The following is a 17,179-nucleotide window of genomic DNA, read 5'->3' as shown; positions in this document are numbered from 1 at the left end:
AAAAAAAAAGACTGAGGCAGAAGAATCGCCTGAGCCCAGCAGGTCGAGGCTGCGGTGGCTGTGAGCATGCTACTGCACTCCAGCCTGAGCAACAGAGTGAGATGCTGACTCAAAAAAATAAAATAAAATAAAATTTATTGTAGAGACAAGATCTCACCATGTTGCCCAGGCTGGTCTCGAACCTGTGGGCTCAGGCAATCCTCTCACACATGCCTCCCTAAGTGCCGGGATTACAGACATGAGCCATCATGCCCAACTTCTTCATAGAATTAAATGAGATAATGTGTGTAAAGGACTTAACGCAGTGACTGAAATATAAACAATAAATGAGAGTAGTGCGACATTTTCAAGTGCTATCGAAGCCCACATTGGAGGCCTTCAGTACAGAAAGGAAACAGTACTGGGCCGCCCTCAGCAGGGAGTCTGCATGGACAGCTTCAAAGACTGGGACAATGACACCTCTTCCCCCACATGTAACTGAGTACGGTTGGAAAGCTGGGATGTAATCACCTTCTCAGGGCAATACTCCCGCTGTCTTCTCCCCTGAGCAGCAGCCTTCTGCCTCTGCACACACTCCAGCCATTTTCCCTGCAGCCTTTGTTCTATTTCAGGGCCTGTGGGGGTGTAGGAAGCTGCGCCTTCCTCAGGTTGCTATTTAAAGACTTTGTGAGGGATGCTGCCACTGTTGCTCCTGCCACCACAGCTGCTGCTCCTGTCCCCGCACAGCCAGCTGCATGGCCTCTGAGCCCCCAGCCCTCTGGCAGCGCCTCAGCCATGGCAGCCAAAGAGCCTACCAGCCAGGTGTCAAGAAGCTTGTTTAGGACCCCCGAGCTGTCACCCCACCAGGCACTAACCACAGCCACTATCTTGACCTCTGTCTCTAAACCACCTAGACCATCTCCATCCCTGTGGCATTTTTGTCACTTGAGCAGTTAAATTTTTGCCCTTTACTCTTCAGTGAAGATCATGCATGATACCCCCACATCCCCTTCCCGCCCTATCTCCAATTTCACTTGAGATGCTTTCCTCAATTAACAGCCAGAAACAATCCAGGGAGGGTAAAAATGCCCCTTGTCTCTAGGTCTAGCAGAGAAAAATACTTTGAAAATCAAAGGGTTTTGAAAAGCTCAGTCACCTCCAGTTAATAATAATGCCACCCTGAACTTCAGCGTGTTTGAGCTTCTCTATCTGTCAGGCATGGGTAGAAATCTCCTAGACATTAGTAATCCTGCCTTTCTTTACTGGCCCTCCCAACGATGCTTTCAATGAAGTGCCTCAAAAGCCTGGTCTTTGGGTTTGAATTGGCCCTAATTTCTTTTTCATAGACCCATCAAAGTGAAAGTTAGGGTTTTATCAGGAAAGCATTATTCTTCAGGCCAGAGCTCCCTGAATGAGGCCCAGATTGTCTGCCTCCATTCTGCTTGCCCAATGTATTTGTTTCCTGCCCATTATCTTAGTGAGGCCACTCGCCTTGAAGGCCTCTGAGCTGGGCTCCTTTCTGCTTGCCCAGCAGAATTCTCCCTGGTGTTTGTCATTCTGTGCGGCAGCACCATCAGAGTGTTCAGAGACCACCGCCATCGGCCCCACCCTGGCCCGACACTGTGCTCAGACCACATGACACCCACATCCCCTCACTTACATAGCCTCTCTCTTCCCACTCTCCATGTGTCATGGGCCTGACTGCCCTTCTTTTGGCTTCTGCTCTCTCATCTCTGTTTTCAGAACTGTGCCTTCCCCTCATAGTGCCTTGGTGATAAATCCAGTCTTCTCAATGTAATGGTAATTATAACAATACTTTGATTTGTATCACTTGCTTAGGATGGTAAAATCCTCTCACATAGAGGATCGCTTTTGATCCCCACAACAAGTAAGGCAGGAGTCTATGCACTTCATGCTCCCCACATTGTAGAAGTGACAATAATAACCACTTTGAGAAATGGCATAGTGCAGTGATTAATGAAGACTACTAGCTCCCGAGTCAGGCTGCCAGGGTTTGAATCCTGGCTCTACCCGGTACTAGTTGTGTGACCCTAGGCAAATTAGAAACAATAATAGTATTTCTCATAGTGTTGGTGTAAGGATTAAGTACATAAATGTAGATGAAATACCTGGCACAAAACAAGTACTGTGTAAGGATTGCTACCATTATCATTCGTTCGTTCATTCCTGTAAGATAATGCCAGTCTCTCAGCATACATAGGCCTCAGCAATGTACGAGTAAAAAGATGGGCACTGTCCTGGCCCTCACAGAGATCACAGTCTTCATGGGAGAGACTGACGAACCGCCATTTCCTTAGCACCCACCATTCCCACCATACCCAGCTTATGTATTTATTTATTTATTTTTGAGTTGGAGTCTCACTCTGTCACCCAGACTGGAGTGCAGTGGCACGCTCCCGGCCACCACAGCCTCGACCTGCTGGGCTCCAGCGATCCTTCCGCCTCAGCCTTCCAAGTAGCTGGAACTACAGGCGTGTGCTACCACACCTGGCTAATTTTTTGATTTATTGTAAATAAACCTCATAGGGATGAGGTCTTGCCAAGTTGCCCGTGCGGGTCTTGAACCCGCGCGCTCAGGTAATCCACTCACCTCAGCCTCCCAAAGTGCGAGATTACAGGCTGAGCCACCAAGCCCGGCTTATTTATTATTTATTTGTAGAGACAAGATCTCACTATTCTAGGCTGGCTTTGAACTCCTAGACTCAAGCAATTCTCCTGCCTTGGCCTCCCAAAGTGCTGAGATTATAGGTGGAAGCCACCACACCCAGCCTGTGCTTGGATCTTTATAAACATTAATTCTCACAACAACCTTAAAAGGAGGCTACAGTATCCCCATTTTACAGATGAGATCACCAGGGTTCTGAGACATGATAGTGTGCCCAAACCTCCCTGGCTAGTACCTGGGAACTCCAGGATTCACTCCACCCAACTCATGTGCCTCCTGACTGTGAGGTTCTCTCTGGGTGTCTGCCTCTGCACAGCCATCACCTCCTGGACATGATTCCTCGTCCCCCAGAACACTGAGCCTCATCTCCTGCACACAGCTGGGAAATGTTTGCTGAGCTGTCCTCTATTGAGGATTCTTGACTCTGCCCCACAACTAGTCTCATCTGTTCATACTCACTTCCCTCAGCCACAAAATCACATACTAGGCAAAATGAGGTGCTTAGAAGTCAAACTCTTGCTTTCTGACAGGTTCATACCGCACCCAGTGCTATTTCAACATGTTCTTAAACAGAATTATTTGAATTCTGGGGTTTTCTTCTCTGTCCTCTATCTAAAAAATCTTTTTGTCTGCCCAGACAAGCTCCAGCCACTCACTCCCATTCACTTGTCTTCCCTGCCTTTTATTTCAATGTCTAACTTCCTTGTTATTCTTGTTTTTTGTTTTTGTGCCTTGTACTTATTTATTTCTCAGCCACAAAGGAAGCCACAATTGGTGGCTGATAGGATTGTATGGAATTTCATTTTCTTTCCTTTTGATCTTTGTTTACCTCATCTATTGGTTCTGTAGAAGATTGAATTTCTGTGTGCTATTAGTGTATGCTAGCATTTAACCTTTTTATCCTTTTATATTTAGCAACTCATTTTCCCCTTAAATATTAAAAAATTATAGATAGAAAAGCCTCTGCTAAATCAAATCTTTCCAGAGTCCTTGTTTCTAGAAATGCCTTGTTTGTGACCATTTGCATTGTATCTTGTTGATCCCATATATTAATAATAGAAGCCAGGCTTGGTGGCTCAGCCTGTAATCCCAGTGCTTTGGGAGGCTGAGGTGAGTGGATTGCCTGAGCCCACGGGTTTGAGACCCACCTGGGCAACTTGGTGAGACCCCATCTCCACAATAAATCAAAAATTAGCCGGGCGTGGTAGTACACACCTGTAGTTCCAGCTACTTGGAAGGCTGAGGCGAAAGGATCGCTGGAGCCCAGCAGGTCGAGGCTACGGTGGCTGGGAGCGTGCCACTGCACTCCAGTCTGGGCGACAGAGTGAGACTACAACTCAAAAAAATAATAATAATAATAATAGAATAGCCATTCCATTCACTGAAGTTCTATCAGTAAAATCACCTTGACATGTAAATGACTTTTAAAATAATTTTTAAAAATGTAAATGAAGCTACAATTACTAAATGACTTTACTGGTGGAGCTTGCATTTAGAGAGATTGTCTGCTAGAGCCTCATTTGTTCTTCTTCTGTTTACTAGATATTCTGGATTGTGGTTATATGGCTTTTATAATCAAATAAACAAATAAATGTAGGAGTTAAAAAGAAGAAAGATATTAGCCATTCATTTCTTCTTTTGTTCTTAACTCAAAGATCCAACCCTTTGGCTGATGTTCCGTGGCAAATTCATTGAAAGAGTCACACAGTGTTTTCCTGCTTCTCCATTGAAAGTGCACCTGTGTGCCCAAGGCAGTCTTTTACTCACACTGTTTCCTTTTCAGTTTGCCATGCCCCTTCTGGTCTTTTCTCAGCCATGTCTAACCCTAAAGACTGCCCTCGTCCCAGAAGCATCAGCTGTGTGTGTTTCAGGGAACCGGAGGGGGGGGGCGGAGAGAGAGGGAGAGCATGTGTTTGTGTGTGTGTGTGTCACACATGCTCTCTAAATTCTTTTGATAAAGAACCTGACCCTCATCCCCTTTCAGGGAGTTTTCAGCCTAGGAATCCAGGTACTTCTCTAAGATATCTCTGGCCTAAGAGCTTCTCAGATGGTGAAATGTTTGTTTCAACCACCTGCTGCAGTACACTAACCTGGCTCTCCTCTGAGGAGAGGCACCTACCCCTACTCACACCTCCACCCCCTCTGCCTCTCCCTGGAGTCCTTGGGCCTGGGTACAGTTGGGGGAATGCACGGCAGGTGTGTTGAATCTTAATGAGAGGTTTCCGTCGTGGGATTGCCTTGTATCCTGCCCACCACAGAGACTCCTGTGAGTAACTTTACCTTTGAACTCTCCTTGTATTCAGTCCCTGATCCGTGGGATTTGGTGACAATCCCTGGTTGGCAGGAAGCTTTGATCCTTGGGGAGTCCAGAGGAAGTCCTGTGATGTGTGGGATCCCTAGAGTTACAGGGATTGGAGAGAAGTTATACCAGGGTAGGTTGCTAAGATAGACCCATTAATTAAGAAGCCTTTGCTTAACACTCAGTTCCTAAAAAAGGAGATCCGGTAACTGATAACAGGGAGCTCAGCACCCCTCAAGTATGAAGCGGTGTTTGCACAAGCATTATTGTTATTTAAGGACACAGTAGTACCAAGGGGAAAATTCCTACCTACACCAGGAGAGAACAGGATACCTCAGAGCGTACCTTTTTAACAAGTAGAAACTAACTTTACTTTGAATGTTAGGAGGCGCTGTCAAAAAAATGCTAAAGCGCGGGTTCGAGACCCGCCTGGGCAACTTGGCGAGCCCTCATGTCTACAATAAATCAAAAACTAACCGGGCGTGGTAGCACGTGCCTGTAGTTCCAGCTACTTGGAAGGCTGAGGCGGAAGGATCGCCGGAGCCCAGCAGGTTGAGGCTGCGGTGGCTGGGAGCGGCCACTGCACTCCAGTCTGGGCAACAGAGTGAGACTCCAACTCAAAAAAAAAAAAAAGATATTTCTGACTAGGTGAAAGATTCCTCCAAAAAAAAGAAAGAAATGACCTTGTAATGGACAGCAGAAAGTCTACAATTTCTATATATGAGATACTTTGGGCTGTACTCCATGGAGAGAGGGTTAGGAGACTTGTCTGTAAGCTGTATCTGCATAACAAGCATTCTGGTTTTGCTTAAATACTGCCTTTATTTGAGGTGGTTTGGAGGGCAAGGGGACTCAAAGCTTCCTCATGCCATTTCTTGGTGTCACCTGTCGGCTACAAGTCAATGTCAGGGTGAAGGCCCTCTCACATGGTAGGGAAGTGTCCCTCTTCCCCCACCTACCTCAAAGGCAGGAATGACTTCCTTGGCTTCTGCAGCCTCATGATGGTTATCTCTTGGAGTGGAGATCACTCTGCGAGGTGTGTGTGTGTCTTCCTCCCCGTGAGGCTGCGGCTGCCAGAGGGGAGGGTTTGTGTGTTATTCACCATTTTTATCACCAGCACGCTGCCTGGGCACGACACAGGTCCTTAATAATGGCTATCGAATGAGTGAGTAATCATGAGGCAGTAACTATAGGAGTCATCCTCTTTCCGGAATCATCTCATCTTCCTGCTGCCAGCCTTGAGGACAGATGGGACTTCCTCACCACAGACAGGTTATGAACAGGCATCAGGGTTTGTGCACGCCTGGCCTGGGAGCCCTGACTCCTACTGTATCTCAGCAGCCCCCTGAGGAAGCCCAGGAGATAACTCACTTGGGATAGTATCTCTACGAGGTCTACTCACAGGATGCCATACTTAATGTGCTTACATTGGGCAAGGGACACTGAGAGTCGTTTACAGGGTCAGCCCTATAGTATATGGGGCCCAGTGCAACATAAAATGCAAGGTCCCTTATTAGGAAAAAAACAAAAAAAATAGTATGTGCCATTAATGGTATAAAAATATAATTTTTGTATAACCAATCCTGAATTATACACCACATCTTTAAAATAAATAAATACATAAAATAAAATAAGTTGTAACTATATATGTATTTTTTTTTTTTCTTCCACAGTCTGTCTCTTGGCTTGTTATGATGTTATTTGCTAAAGAAAAATTCAAATGTTGAATTGTTAACATGAATTTGACTGTTCATCTTTATATTGTGCAAGGCCAATTTTAATGCAAATATAAGAGCATGAACTCATATGCAGAATCACTGAAATGACACAATTTGTATTCCATAGCTTGCCCATGCGTATGTGTTTCCTTCTTAACAGAACAGCAGAAACGCTGTACAACCTGACTCGGCATTTTTATTTCACTTCTCACACCGTGCCATTTGACTACCACTCTCTACCTTCAGTTCACTAATGGATAAGAAAGGACTGAAGGGAACAAGAACCATACCTTGCCCTGCTGTGTCATCATCTCCAGTGGACATGGCTGGCTAAACAGGATAGTAAAGTAGTAAGAAATGATGTGACGGGGTTCTTTTGTCCTCTGTGTTTCCTTTTTTTTTTTTTTGAGTCAGGGGTCTCGCTCTGATGTCCAGGCTGGAGTGCAATGGCATGATCACGGCTCACCACAGCTTTGACCTCCTGCCTCAAGAAATCCTCCCACCTCAGCCTCAAGCAATTCTCCCACCTCAGTCTCCCAAGTAGCTGGGACTTACAGGTACATGCCACCACACTTGGCTAAATTTTTTTCTTTTTTTTTTTTTTTTTTTTTTTGTGTAGAGACAGCCATGTTGTCAAGGCTGGTCTTGAACCCTTGAGCTTAAGCAGTCCTCCCTCCTCAACTTCCCAAAGTGCTGGGATCACAGGTATCAACCACCACACCTAGCCCTCCAGGTTTCTTAGAAAGGCATTGCCTTCCTTTTGTGTTCAAAGCAAGTTTCATGGTTCACATGGAAAGTGTGGCATCTCTGAGCTGTCAGGGCCTCTGTTTGCTTAGTCGTAAACTTGACAACATGCTTGCCTTGTGCTTGCTTCTTTCTGGCCTTGTTGGACTCCCACACGCTGTGACTCCGCTAGAATTCTGTGCTTATGGCCATGGTGCACGCCACGTGCAGATGCACTGGCAAGGAGTCATGGACACACAGTGCATATGTATCTCCTCTGCTGACATCCCTGCTCGTTATCCCACTGGACTTCATTTACAAAACACAAGTTCAAAGATAAAATTATTGACCATGGCTCACACCTGCAATCCCAGTGCTTTGGGAAGTCTTGGGTAGGAGGATCACTTGAGGCTAGGAGTTCAAGACCAACCTAAACAAAATCTCCACAAAATTATATTTTAATTAGTTAGGTGTAGTGGCATGTGCCTGTTGTCCCAGCTACTCCAGGGAGGGTAAAGTGGGAGGATCACTTGAGTCCAGGAGTTCAAGGTGAAAGTGAACTATCATCATGTGACTGTACTCCAGCCTGGGGGGACAGAGTGAGACTCTGTATCTTTAAGAAAAGATTAAATTATTAAGAATTTTAAGACTGCAACAGTCGATCATGAAACCAAGCAAGCATGGGCCCTCCTGGGCATGGGGTCTTGTGCACAGATCACATACCCATGAAGCCGGTCCTGCTTGCCTGGCATTGTTTCAATAGACATTCTTGGAATTTTTGGTTTTTACCAAGTGAGAGATTGGCTAGGAGGAGCATGCATGCCTTTATTACTTCATAGGAGGTCTGACAATTATCACAAACTTGACAATTAAGTTATTGAACTTGCCACTGTGCTCTTACATTGGCAGCATTTTACTAGCAACTCAGTCCAGTTTCATAACCATGGTATACCAGTGTCTCTTAGCTGTATTTTTGTAGACGTGTGGTGATGTCTTGCTGAGTTCTGTTCATTATTGTTGCATGTCTTTGCCATCATGAGAATGTTGCAGCTTGAATTAGAGCAACAAACAAACATTAGATTTCTTGTTAAACTTGGCAGGAGTGGAAGTGAAATTAGGGACATGTTCAAGTTTATGGGGATAATGCCATGAAGAAAACAGTAGTGTACAAATGGATTAAACATTTTTCTGAGAGGAAAGAAAGTGTCACTGATGAAGAGAAGTCAGAATGGCCAATAACAAGCAGAACTGATGAAAACATTGCAAAAGTTCTTTGAATTGTGTCAAAATTGTTGACTGATTGTGAGAAGCATAGCAGAACAAATAAATATCAGAGAAACAAGAAAATCTTAACTGAAAATCTTGGAATTAGAAAGGTATGTTCAAGGCTGGGCTCGGAGGCTCAGTCTGTAATCCCCGCACTTTGGGAGGCCGAGGTGAGTGGATTGCCTGAGACTGTGGGTTCGAGACCTGCCTGGGCAACTTGGCGAGACCTCATCTCTACAATAAATCAAAAATTAGCCAGGCATGGTAATGCGTGCCTGTAGTTTTGGCTACTTGGAAGGCTGAGGCGGAAGGATTGACGGAGCCCAGCAGGTCGAGGCTGCAGTGGCCGGGAGCGTGTCACTGCACTCCAGTCTGGGCAACGGAGTAAGACTCCAACTCAAAAAAAAAAAAGAAAGAAAGTTATGTGCAAAAAAGGACACGAAGGAGCTCTTGATTCACAACAATGCAGCTCACACAGCACTGTCTGTGAGGGAGTTTTTAGCCAGTAAACAAATAACTGTATTGGAAACCCTCCCTACTCACCTGATCTGGCCCCCAATGACTTTTTTCTTTACCTGAGGATAAAGGAAATAATGAAAGGAAGACATTTTGATGACATTCAGGACATCAAGGGTAATACGACAACAGCTCTGATGGCCATTCCAGAAAAAGAGTTCCAAACTTGCTTTGACGGTGGCCTAGGTGCTGGCATCAGTGCATAGCTTCCCTAGGGGAGTACTTTGAAGGTGACTGTGGTGGTATTCAGCAATGAGGTATGTAGCACTTTTCTAGGATGAGTTTGTGAACTTAACTGTCAGACCTCGTACTTTTTTTCTCTTTTTTAGGTATAAGCCACGTGCCACTCTATAAGGCACTAGGGCTATGCCAGAGTGAAAAGACCAGACATGGCCTTGGTGTCAATAGTACATGTAATCTAGTGAGGAAAATACTTTTTAAATTATACAATAAATATTTAAATTACAGTTCTGACAGGACCTCCAAGCATGACTACAGGAAGGGCTGAAAGATTTACCTAGGTGGGGATTAGGGAAAGAACACTGAAAAAGTAACATTTTAGGCTGAAAAAGTAGCATCTTAGGCCGTGGGTAAAATCTCAAGAGAAGATATAGCCAAGTAGTCTCCCAAGCTGAGGCAACAGCATACTGCAAAGATCTTCAGCTGGGAAGGGGCTTTGCTCAGGCACGGAAAGAAGGAAGGCCCTCACAGCTAGAGCACAGGCAGCCAGAGGGAGGCCAGCAGAGGGGAAGGCTTGGGCTGGGGAGTTTGTTCCGTGTGGTCCTTTTCCCTTGTCTTCCTGCCTCCACTCTCCAGTACTCGTGCTGATCAAGAAAACAAAGATGAGCCAGGCTCGGTGGCTCAGCCTGTAATCCCACGCTTTGGGAGGCTGAGGTGAGTGGATTGCCTGAGCCCCGCCTGGGCAACTTGGCGAGACCTCACCTCTACAATAAATCAAAAATTAGCTGGGTGTGGTAGCGCGCGCCTGTAGTTCCAGCTACTCAGAAGGCTGAGGCGGAAGGATCGCTGGAGCCCAGCAGGTCAAGGCTGTGGTGGCCGGGAGCGTGCCACTGCCCTCCAGCCTGGGCGACAGAGTGAGACTCCAACTCAAAGAAATAAAAAGAATACAAAGATGGAAAGAGGTCCAGTGTGGTGGTTCATGCCTTTAATCTCAGCATTTTGGGAGGCCAAGACAAGAGGATCACTTGAACCTGGGAGTTTGAGATCAGCCTGGGCAACATATAAATAAAAATAAAAAAAATTAAATAAAAAAAATTAGCCAGGCATAGTGGCATGTGCCTATAGTCTGAGCCCATGAGGTCAAGGCTGTGGTGAACTGTGATCATGCCACTGCACTCCAGCCTGGGCAACAGACTGAGACCCCAACTCAAAAAAAAAGTGGACCAGTTCTTTCTCTATTCGTCTACCAAATCCAAGATGTGTGGTGCTGGCCACCTGGTGTACTTGAGTGGATACTCAGAGGACCCTGGACCCAGACCATGTGCTCATTCCCGCAGAATTAACCATTTCCCATCATTTCCATTCACTGTCTCCAGTTCACTTCCTGTTCCTAAACGGTGAGTTCTCTTTCCTCTGACCTTATTGCACTCCCTGCCTTTTGAGGACCCTTACCATGGCCTGGTCCATATTGTCTTTCTTTTTGTGCACGAACTATCTTTGTCGTCTTATCTTCCCCATGAGACTGTAAGCCTTTCAGAGGCACATTCTTGATCTGTTTTACCTGTTAAATGGCCTTACAGAATCTTTGCCTAGTAGTTGATTCAATTAAATGTAAGCTTATTTATTTTTTCATAGGTAATACACATAAAACACGATATTAAAAAGGCACAAAAAGGCATATAATTCCCCGTTACCCCTCCCAGTTTCCCTCTCTGGAGGCAACTAGTTTTGTGATGAATTTTTGTAGAGTTAGTCTCTGTTAATCACATATAAATCACTGTATTACTATATTACATGTAATATACATGCATTTATAATAATTACATGGCTTTATGTAATATAATGAATTAATGTCTACATTCTTCTATTTCTTTTTTCTGATCTCCCTCCTTTTTAAAATTATACATTGGCCCAGACATCAATATTCAGGCAACTATTTAAGTTTCTAAATAGTGGGAGATAAATTGTTAAGGCCCACTTGAGCCAATTATTGTCAGAGATGCTTGCATATAGTGAAATAAACCCAATTGATGCATATAGGTAGCAAGGTAGCTTTATTAGTAACAGAAGGAAGCCAGGTACAGTGGCACATGCCTGTAGTCCCAGCTACCTGGGAGACTGAGGTGGGAAGATGACTTGAGTCCAGGAGTTTGTCCTGCCTGGGCAACTATGTTGTCCTGCCTGGGCAACATAGTGAAATCTTATCTCTACAAAATAAATAGAAAGAATATTGCATAGTATGGTGGCTAAGATTATAGGCCCTGTTTCTTTTAAGCAAAATACAAAACATAGAAACAATAAAGGAAAACAATTGATAAATTTAACTACATCAAAAATGTAAATTTTTTCACTAGAAAAAAATTCACAAAGAAAAAATGCCAACCATGAAAAAAATTTACAACTCATATGATATATAATGAACCTTTTTTCCTCATACATAAAAGCTCTTTTTTTTTGAGCCGTGGTCTCACTCTGTTTGCCAGTCTGGAGTGCAGTGGCATGATAATGGTCACCACAGCCTCGATCTCCTAGGCTCAAGTTATCCTTCTGCCTCAGCCTCCTGAATACTTGGGAGTACAGGGACATTGCCATCTAGAATTATAGGCATAAACCACTACACCCAGCCTCAATTTACATACTTCTAATAAATAGATAAACTGCCTGGTAATCCCAGCACTTTGAGAGGCTACGACAGGAGGACTGCTTGAGCCCAGGAGTTTGAGACCAGTCTGGGCAACATAGCAAGACCTCGTCTCTACAAAAAATAATAATAATAATAATAAAAATTAGCCTGACATGGTGGTGTGTGCCTCTAGCTCTAGCTACTTGAGAGGGTGAAGAGGAAGGATTACCTCAGCTCAGAAGTTTGAGGCTGTGGTGAGCTGTGATTATGCCATTGCACTACAGTCTGGGCAACAGAGTGAGACTCCAACTCAAAAGAAAAAAATAGAAGTATGTACATCAAAAACAGCAAAAGGCGATTTTTCATGTACTGGATTAGCAGAGATAGCATTTACAATATATAGCACTGATGAGAATATGGGGAAATGGGAATTTTCATTGTGTTATATCAAAATGTAAATGACCACAAATTCTCTGGCCATATCTATTAAAATTTTAAATGTATATTATATTACCATTTGATCCAGAAACTTCATTTCTAGATATTTGTCCTACAGATATACATCTCCACAAAGACTTAGGTATTAGAATGTTTACTGCAGCAACATTTACAATAGCAAACGATAAAAACAACTTAAATGATTTTTACCAGGAGAGTAGGTAAATAAATTCTGTTACAGTCATTCTATGCAGCCATTAAAAAAAATTATTTACATATGTGCCAGTTATACAAAAGATCTTCAAAATATGTTAAGTGGGAAAAAATTATGGTACATAACAGTGTGTAAAATATAATTTTGTGCCGGGCTCGGTGGCTCAGCCTGTAATCCCACGCCTTGGGAGGCTGAGGTGAGTGGATTACCTGAGCCCGTGGGTTCGAGACCCACCTGGGCAACTTGGCGAGACCTCATCTCTACAATAAATCAAAAAATTAGCCAGGCATGGTAGTGCGTGCCTGTAGTTCCAGCTACTTGGAAGGCTGAGGCGGAAGGCTCACCAGAGCCCAGCAAGTCGAAGCTGCGGTGGCCGGGAGCGGCCACTGCACTCCAGTCTGGGTGACAGAGTGGGACTCCAACTCATTATATATATATATAATTTTGTACTTTAAAAAAGGGAGGGAAAGCCAAGCATGGTGGCTCATGTCTGTAATCCCAGCACTTTGAGAGGCTGAGTTGGGAGGCTCACTTGAGCCCAGGAGTTCAAGACCAACCTGGGCAACATAGCAAGACATCATCTCTACAAAAAAAAAAATCAACTGGGTGTGGTGGCCCTCACCTGTAGCCCCAGCTGCTTGGGGGCTGAAGCAGAAGAACTGTCTGAGCCCAGGAGGTCAAGGCTGGGGTGAGCCGTGTGCCACTGCACTCAAGCCTGAGTGACAGCATGAGATCCTGACTCAAAAAATAACATAAAAAATAAGAACACAGGTTCTGGACGTTGGAAACCTGGCTCCATCATTTTTTCCAGCTGAGTAACCCTAACCCTCTAAGCCTCAATTTCTTCAACTATGCAATAGGGCTTTACCTATAGGATGAACACTTGTATACCTAATCCTGAATTATACCCACATCTTTAAAATATAAATAAATAAATATTTTTTTAAATAATAGGGTTAATAACCTTTTTGTATCACTTTATGTGGCTGGCATTAAAATTACATAATATATGGAAAGTACCTAGTATTGTACATGTCCCCAAAACTAGTAGTTTTTGAGGTAAAAAGCCTTGGACCAGAAGTAACTTCACAAGGTGCTACAGACAAGTCACATGACCCCTGTGTCCCACCTGTCTTCTGACCCTAGTTGGACCAGATGGTCCCCAAGTCCGCTTACTTTTCTGCCCTCTTTCTTTGGGACCTGTTTCTTGCTAGAAGTTCAGGCTCCCAAGCCAGGAGGATTTTGTGAGCAAGTAGAAGCTCCTGGCAGTAGGTACTTTGGCATCCTCCCCCCAATTCCACATCAGACTGAGATCAGAGCATCAGTCACAAAAATGGGTGCGGGTCTATCTATGGAGTTCCCTGGTGTCTCCCTCTGCAGAGCCGTAATCAGAAAAAAAAAAAAATACCACACCCAAATTATTTTACATCAACAATACTTCGATACTAGTGGTATATTTGTGAATGATTCTTGTTTCCTCTTTTTACTTGCATGTTTCTAATTTTCTAAAATTACTATGCATTAATTTAAAGTAAGAAAAATTAAAATGTATAAAAAGTTATGTAGCGAGTGGGGGAAGGGCATGGGAATGGAACTGTGGTGGCGAATCTTAAAGATAGGGGCAAGGAGAGCATGGCTGCTGAAGAATGGCTCCCTGGGTTGGGTGGGCTGGACGCCTGTTCTGTGGGCATCGGCAGAGGGCTTGTGGGAGCTGGAGAGGAGAGCACTGATGATCCATTGCTCAGGAGCTGTCATGTCTGGGCAGTCTTTCCTCTCCGTGGCTCTGTGGACTCTGGCGTGCTTTGGGACTGAAGGAGGGGCTCTGGGATCTATAGTTGGGTCTGGAGATAAAGGAGAGCAGCAACCCCAAGGCTTTGGAGTGAGGCTGGTGGGGCCACAAAAGGTGACAACCACCCTTGCCACTCCTCCCACCCAAGAAGACCTTGAGGTAGCTCAAGGAAGCCTGTGGGTTCCCTCCAGAACTCTGCAGGCAAGAAGGGAGGGTGGCTGTCAGACTGAGCGGATGGTCACGACTGTCTCTCGTGCAGGTGCTGAGCGATGTTCTCAAGGGTCTCTACCACCTCCTGAAGCATGTGGTGCGTCTGGAGCCTGATGATGTGGCCAAGCTCCACGCCCAGCTGGCCCTAGAAGAGCTAGATGAGATCATGAAAAGCTTCCTGTTCCCACCACAGAAGCTGGAGAAAAAGATCGTGGTCCTGCCATAGACTGACTCAAAGCACTTGGAGGAGGCCGTGAGGGACCAAGCAGCCAGAGCACTTCCCAGACCCTCCAACAAGTGGCCCACTGCCTGCTTGGTGCTGGCAAATGGCTGACCCTGGAGGTGGCTTTATGGCAGTGGTCACTTGGGTCTTCAAGCTGACCTTCCTAAAGCATCTATTTAGTCATCTTGCATCCAGCCTGAAGTGTGTGCAGTTAAAAGAAAAAAGATTACAATTCTCATTAATCTGCACATTTCTCACCGTCCTGTAGCATTTGGAGAAGGATGTATACCTGATGGAAGTATATTTTAACGTGACTGATAGATGTGATTAACTTGCAACTTGAGGAGAAGAGGTTGGCCACCATATGTCACATGTCTCAATATTCTTTCATGGTGAGATTATTCTTCCTTGTGATGACAAGGAACAGACAGAGCTAGTCATCCTTGGCTGCTCAAGAGGCATTTCAGAGTATGAGATGCAGTTGGGGTGGGGGGAGGAAATAGTTACCAAAACTTGCAAAGTGGAATAAAATTATCTTGGCTGGAAAGTGCAGCAGGTCTGACTCTGGTTCCCTGGTTTTGAGATGGATGGCTACAGAGCTGGAAAGTCTTTGATCCTCAGAGGAGGGAACCAAGCTGGCTAAACTTCCAGAGAAAGGGAAGCCCTGTGTTTGTGCTTCAGGGCCATCTTCCTTCACTCCCCGTGCTCGTGTTTAGGTAGCATTTGCCCAGATTATCGGGAGACAGAGCCACGAGCATCTCAGTTTGTATTCAGTCCTCTACTCCTTTAGAGAGATGAATGCGTGAACAATGGGTCACTACTAAATGCAGGCTGGAAAGCTGTTGCCTACTGGCGGACTGATCCAGGTCTGTTGAAGCAGTTTCAGATTGTGCACCGTGCTGTCCATCTTATGTGTTTTTACATACAGGGCACTAGTATTTTGATGGCAGCTAAAAGTGGTAACAGAAAGGAGAAACTGGTGGCTGTTTCAGATAAGCTCTCCCTGTTTCACCACCTTGACGAGGCTAACGCAGAGCTCCTTGCTCAGTCCTCAGCATTGTGGGGCTAGATACAGGATTACATTACAGGATTTTATCCTGCTCCCTAGGGTGACCAGACCCACAGGAACCAAAACACAATTTCTGAAAACTCATGTGACTGCAGGGTCCATATTCAAACATGGCCATTTGCCAGTTAATAACAGAACTGTTCTCTCTGGCCAGCCTATAGACGCAGTTCTTATCCAGAACCTTTTTGCTGGGTGTTCCTTTAAAGAGGCCATCTTATGGCTGTTTATGAATCACAAGTTAGCTTGGTGAGCAAAGAATTAGAACAAAGGTAGCTAGGTGTTTTTACAGAATGTTTGCATTCAGCTGGTGTAGCTGGATTAATTTCTATTCTCCAAATCAGGCTGCCTAGAAAATCAGGATTGTGACTTTCTAATCAGAGAAGAACCTCATTTGGGCCAGCTGGATATTCACTAAAAATGCTTGTCTTGGCCTTCCTTTAACTAGACGCCACACAACCCACTTCACATCATCAGATTGAATATGTCATACAATCTGTTTCTCTGGCAGCCTTATTTGTATTCAGTGCATTCCAGTTCTGAGGACAGACCCTAATTGATCACCTTGATTAGACTGAGAAACTCTGTAGTCCAGAAGCCTAGAGTGCCTCATGAAGCACCCAGTCCCTTGATCTCTATTCATTAATCGCCTCTTAAATTGAACTATTTGGCAAGTGGCTAAAAGCATCTATTCTTTATTGATTTTTATTTTTTGAGATGAGGTCTTGGTATGTTGCCCAGGCTGCTCTCAATCTTCTGGGCTCAAGGAATCCTCCCGCCTCAGCCTCCCTAAGTAGCTGGAGCTACAGGCATGTGCCACTGTGCTTGGCTCTTTATTGACTTTGATGGATTAAATTTCAGTAGAGGCTTTCTTTCTGATTTTGTTACCAAATTACCTTAATGTAATCCTTTTTATTTATTTTTATCTTTATTTTTTTTGAGACAGGATTTCGCTGGAGTACTGTGGCACAATCATAGCTCACTGTAGCCTTGATCTCCTGGGCTCAAGCAATCCTCCTGTCTCAGTTTCCCAAAGTGCTGGGATTACAGGTATGAACTACCACACCCAGCCTAATGTCATACTCTTAAACATGACCAAATTATTTTAAATTTTCAAATAATTTCCAAATTTTCTAATATATATATATATATGAATGAAAAGCCCTTGGGAAAGAACATGAAAATGTTCGGAAGCCGGGCTCGGTGGCTCAGCCTGTAATCCTGCACCTTTGGGAGGCTGAGGTGAGTG

The 17,179-nt window shown here is 44.6% G+C and overlaps 1 protein-coding gene across 1 annotated transcript in view; it reads left to right on the top strand.

Moving 5' to 3' along the window:
• The window catches only part of TANGO6 (transport and golgi organization 6 homolog), a 237,730-nt gene extending 222,314 nt beyond the window's left edge, over window positions 1-15,416 (top strand). Inside the window, exon 18 of the mRNA XM_008070045.2 lies at window positions 14,691-15,416. Coding sequence (XP_008068236.2) covers window positions 14,691-14,867 — 177 coding nt within the window. The 3' untranslated portion in view covers window positions 14,868-15,416. The remainder of the gene's footprint in view (window positions 1-14,690) is intronic.
• The last annotated feature ends 1,763 nt before the right edge of the window (window positions 15,417-17,179 follow it).

Source organism: Carlito syrichta, unplaced genomic scaffold, assembly GCF_000164805.1.
Source record: "Carlito syrichta isolate Samal-C Ts95f unplaced genomic scaffold, Tarsius_syrichta-2.0.1 Scaffold312739, whole genome shotgun sequence".
In the NCBI taxonomy this organism is placed as follows: domain Eukaryota; kingdom Metazoa; phylum Chordata; class Mammalia; order Primates; family Tarsiidae; genus Carlito; species Carlito syrichta.
Note: the sequence above shows the minus strand (reverse complement) of the source record. Positions and strands in the feature narration are given on the sequence as shown.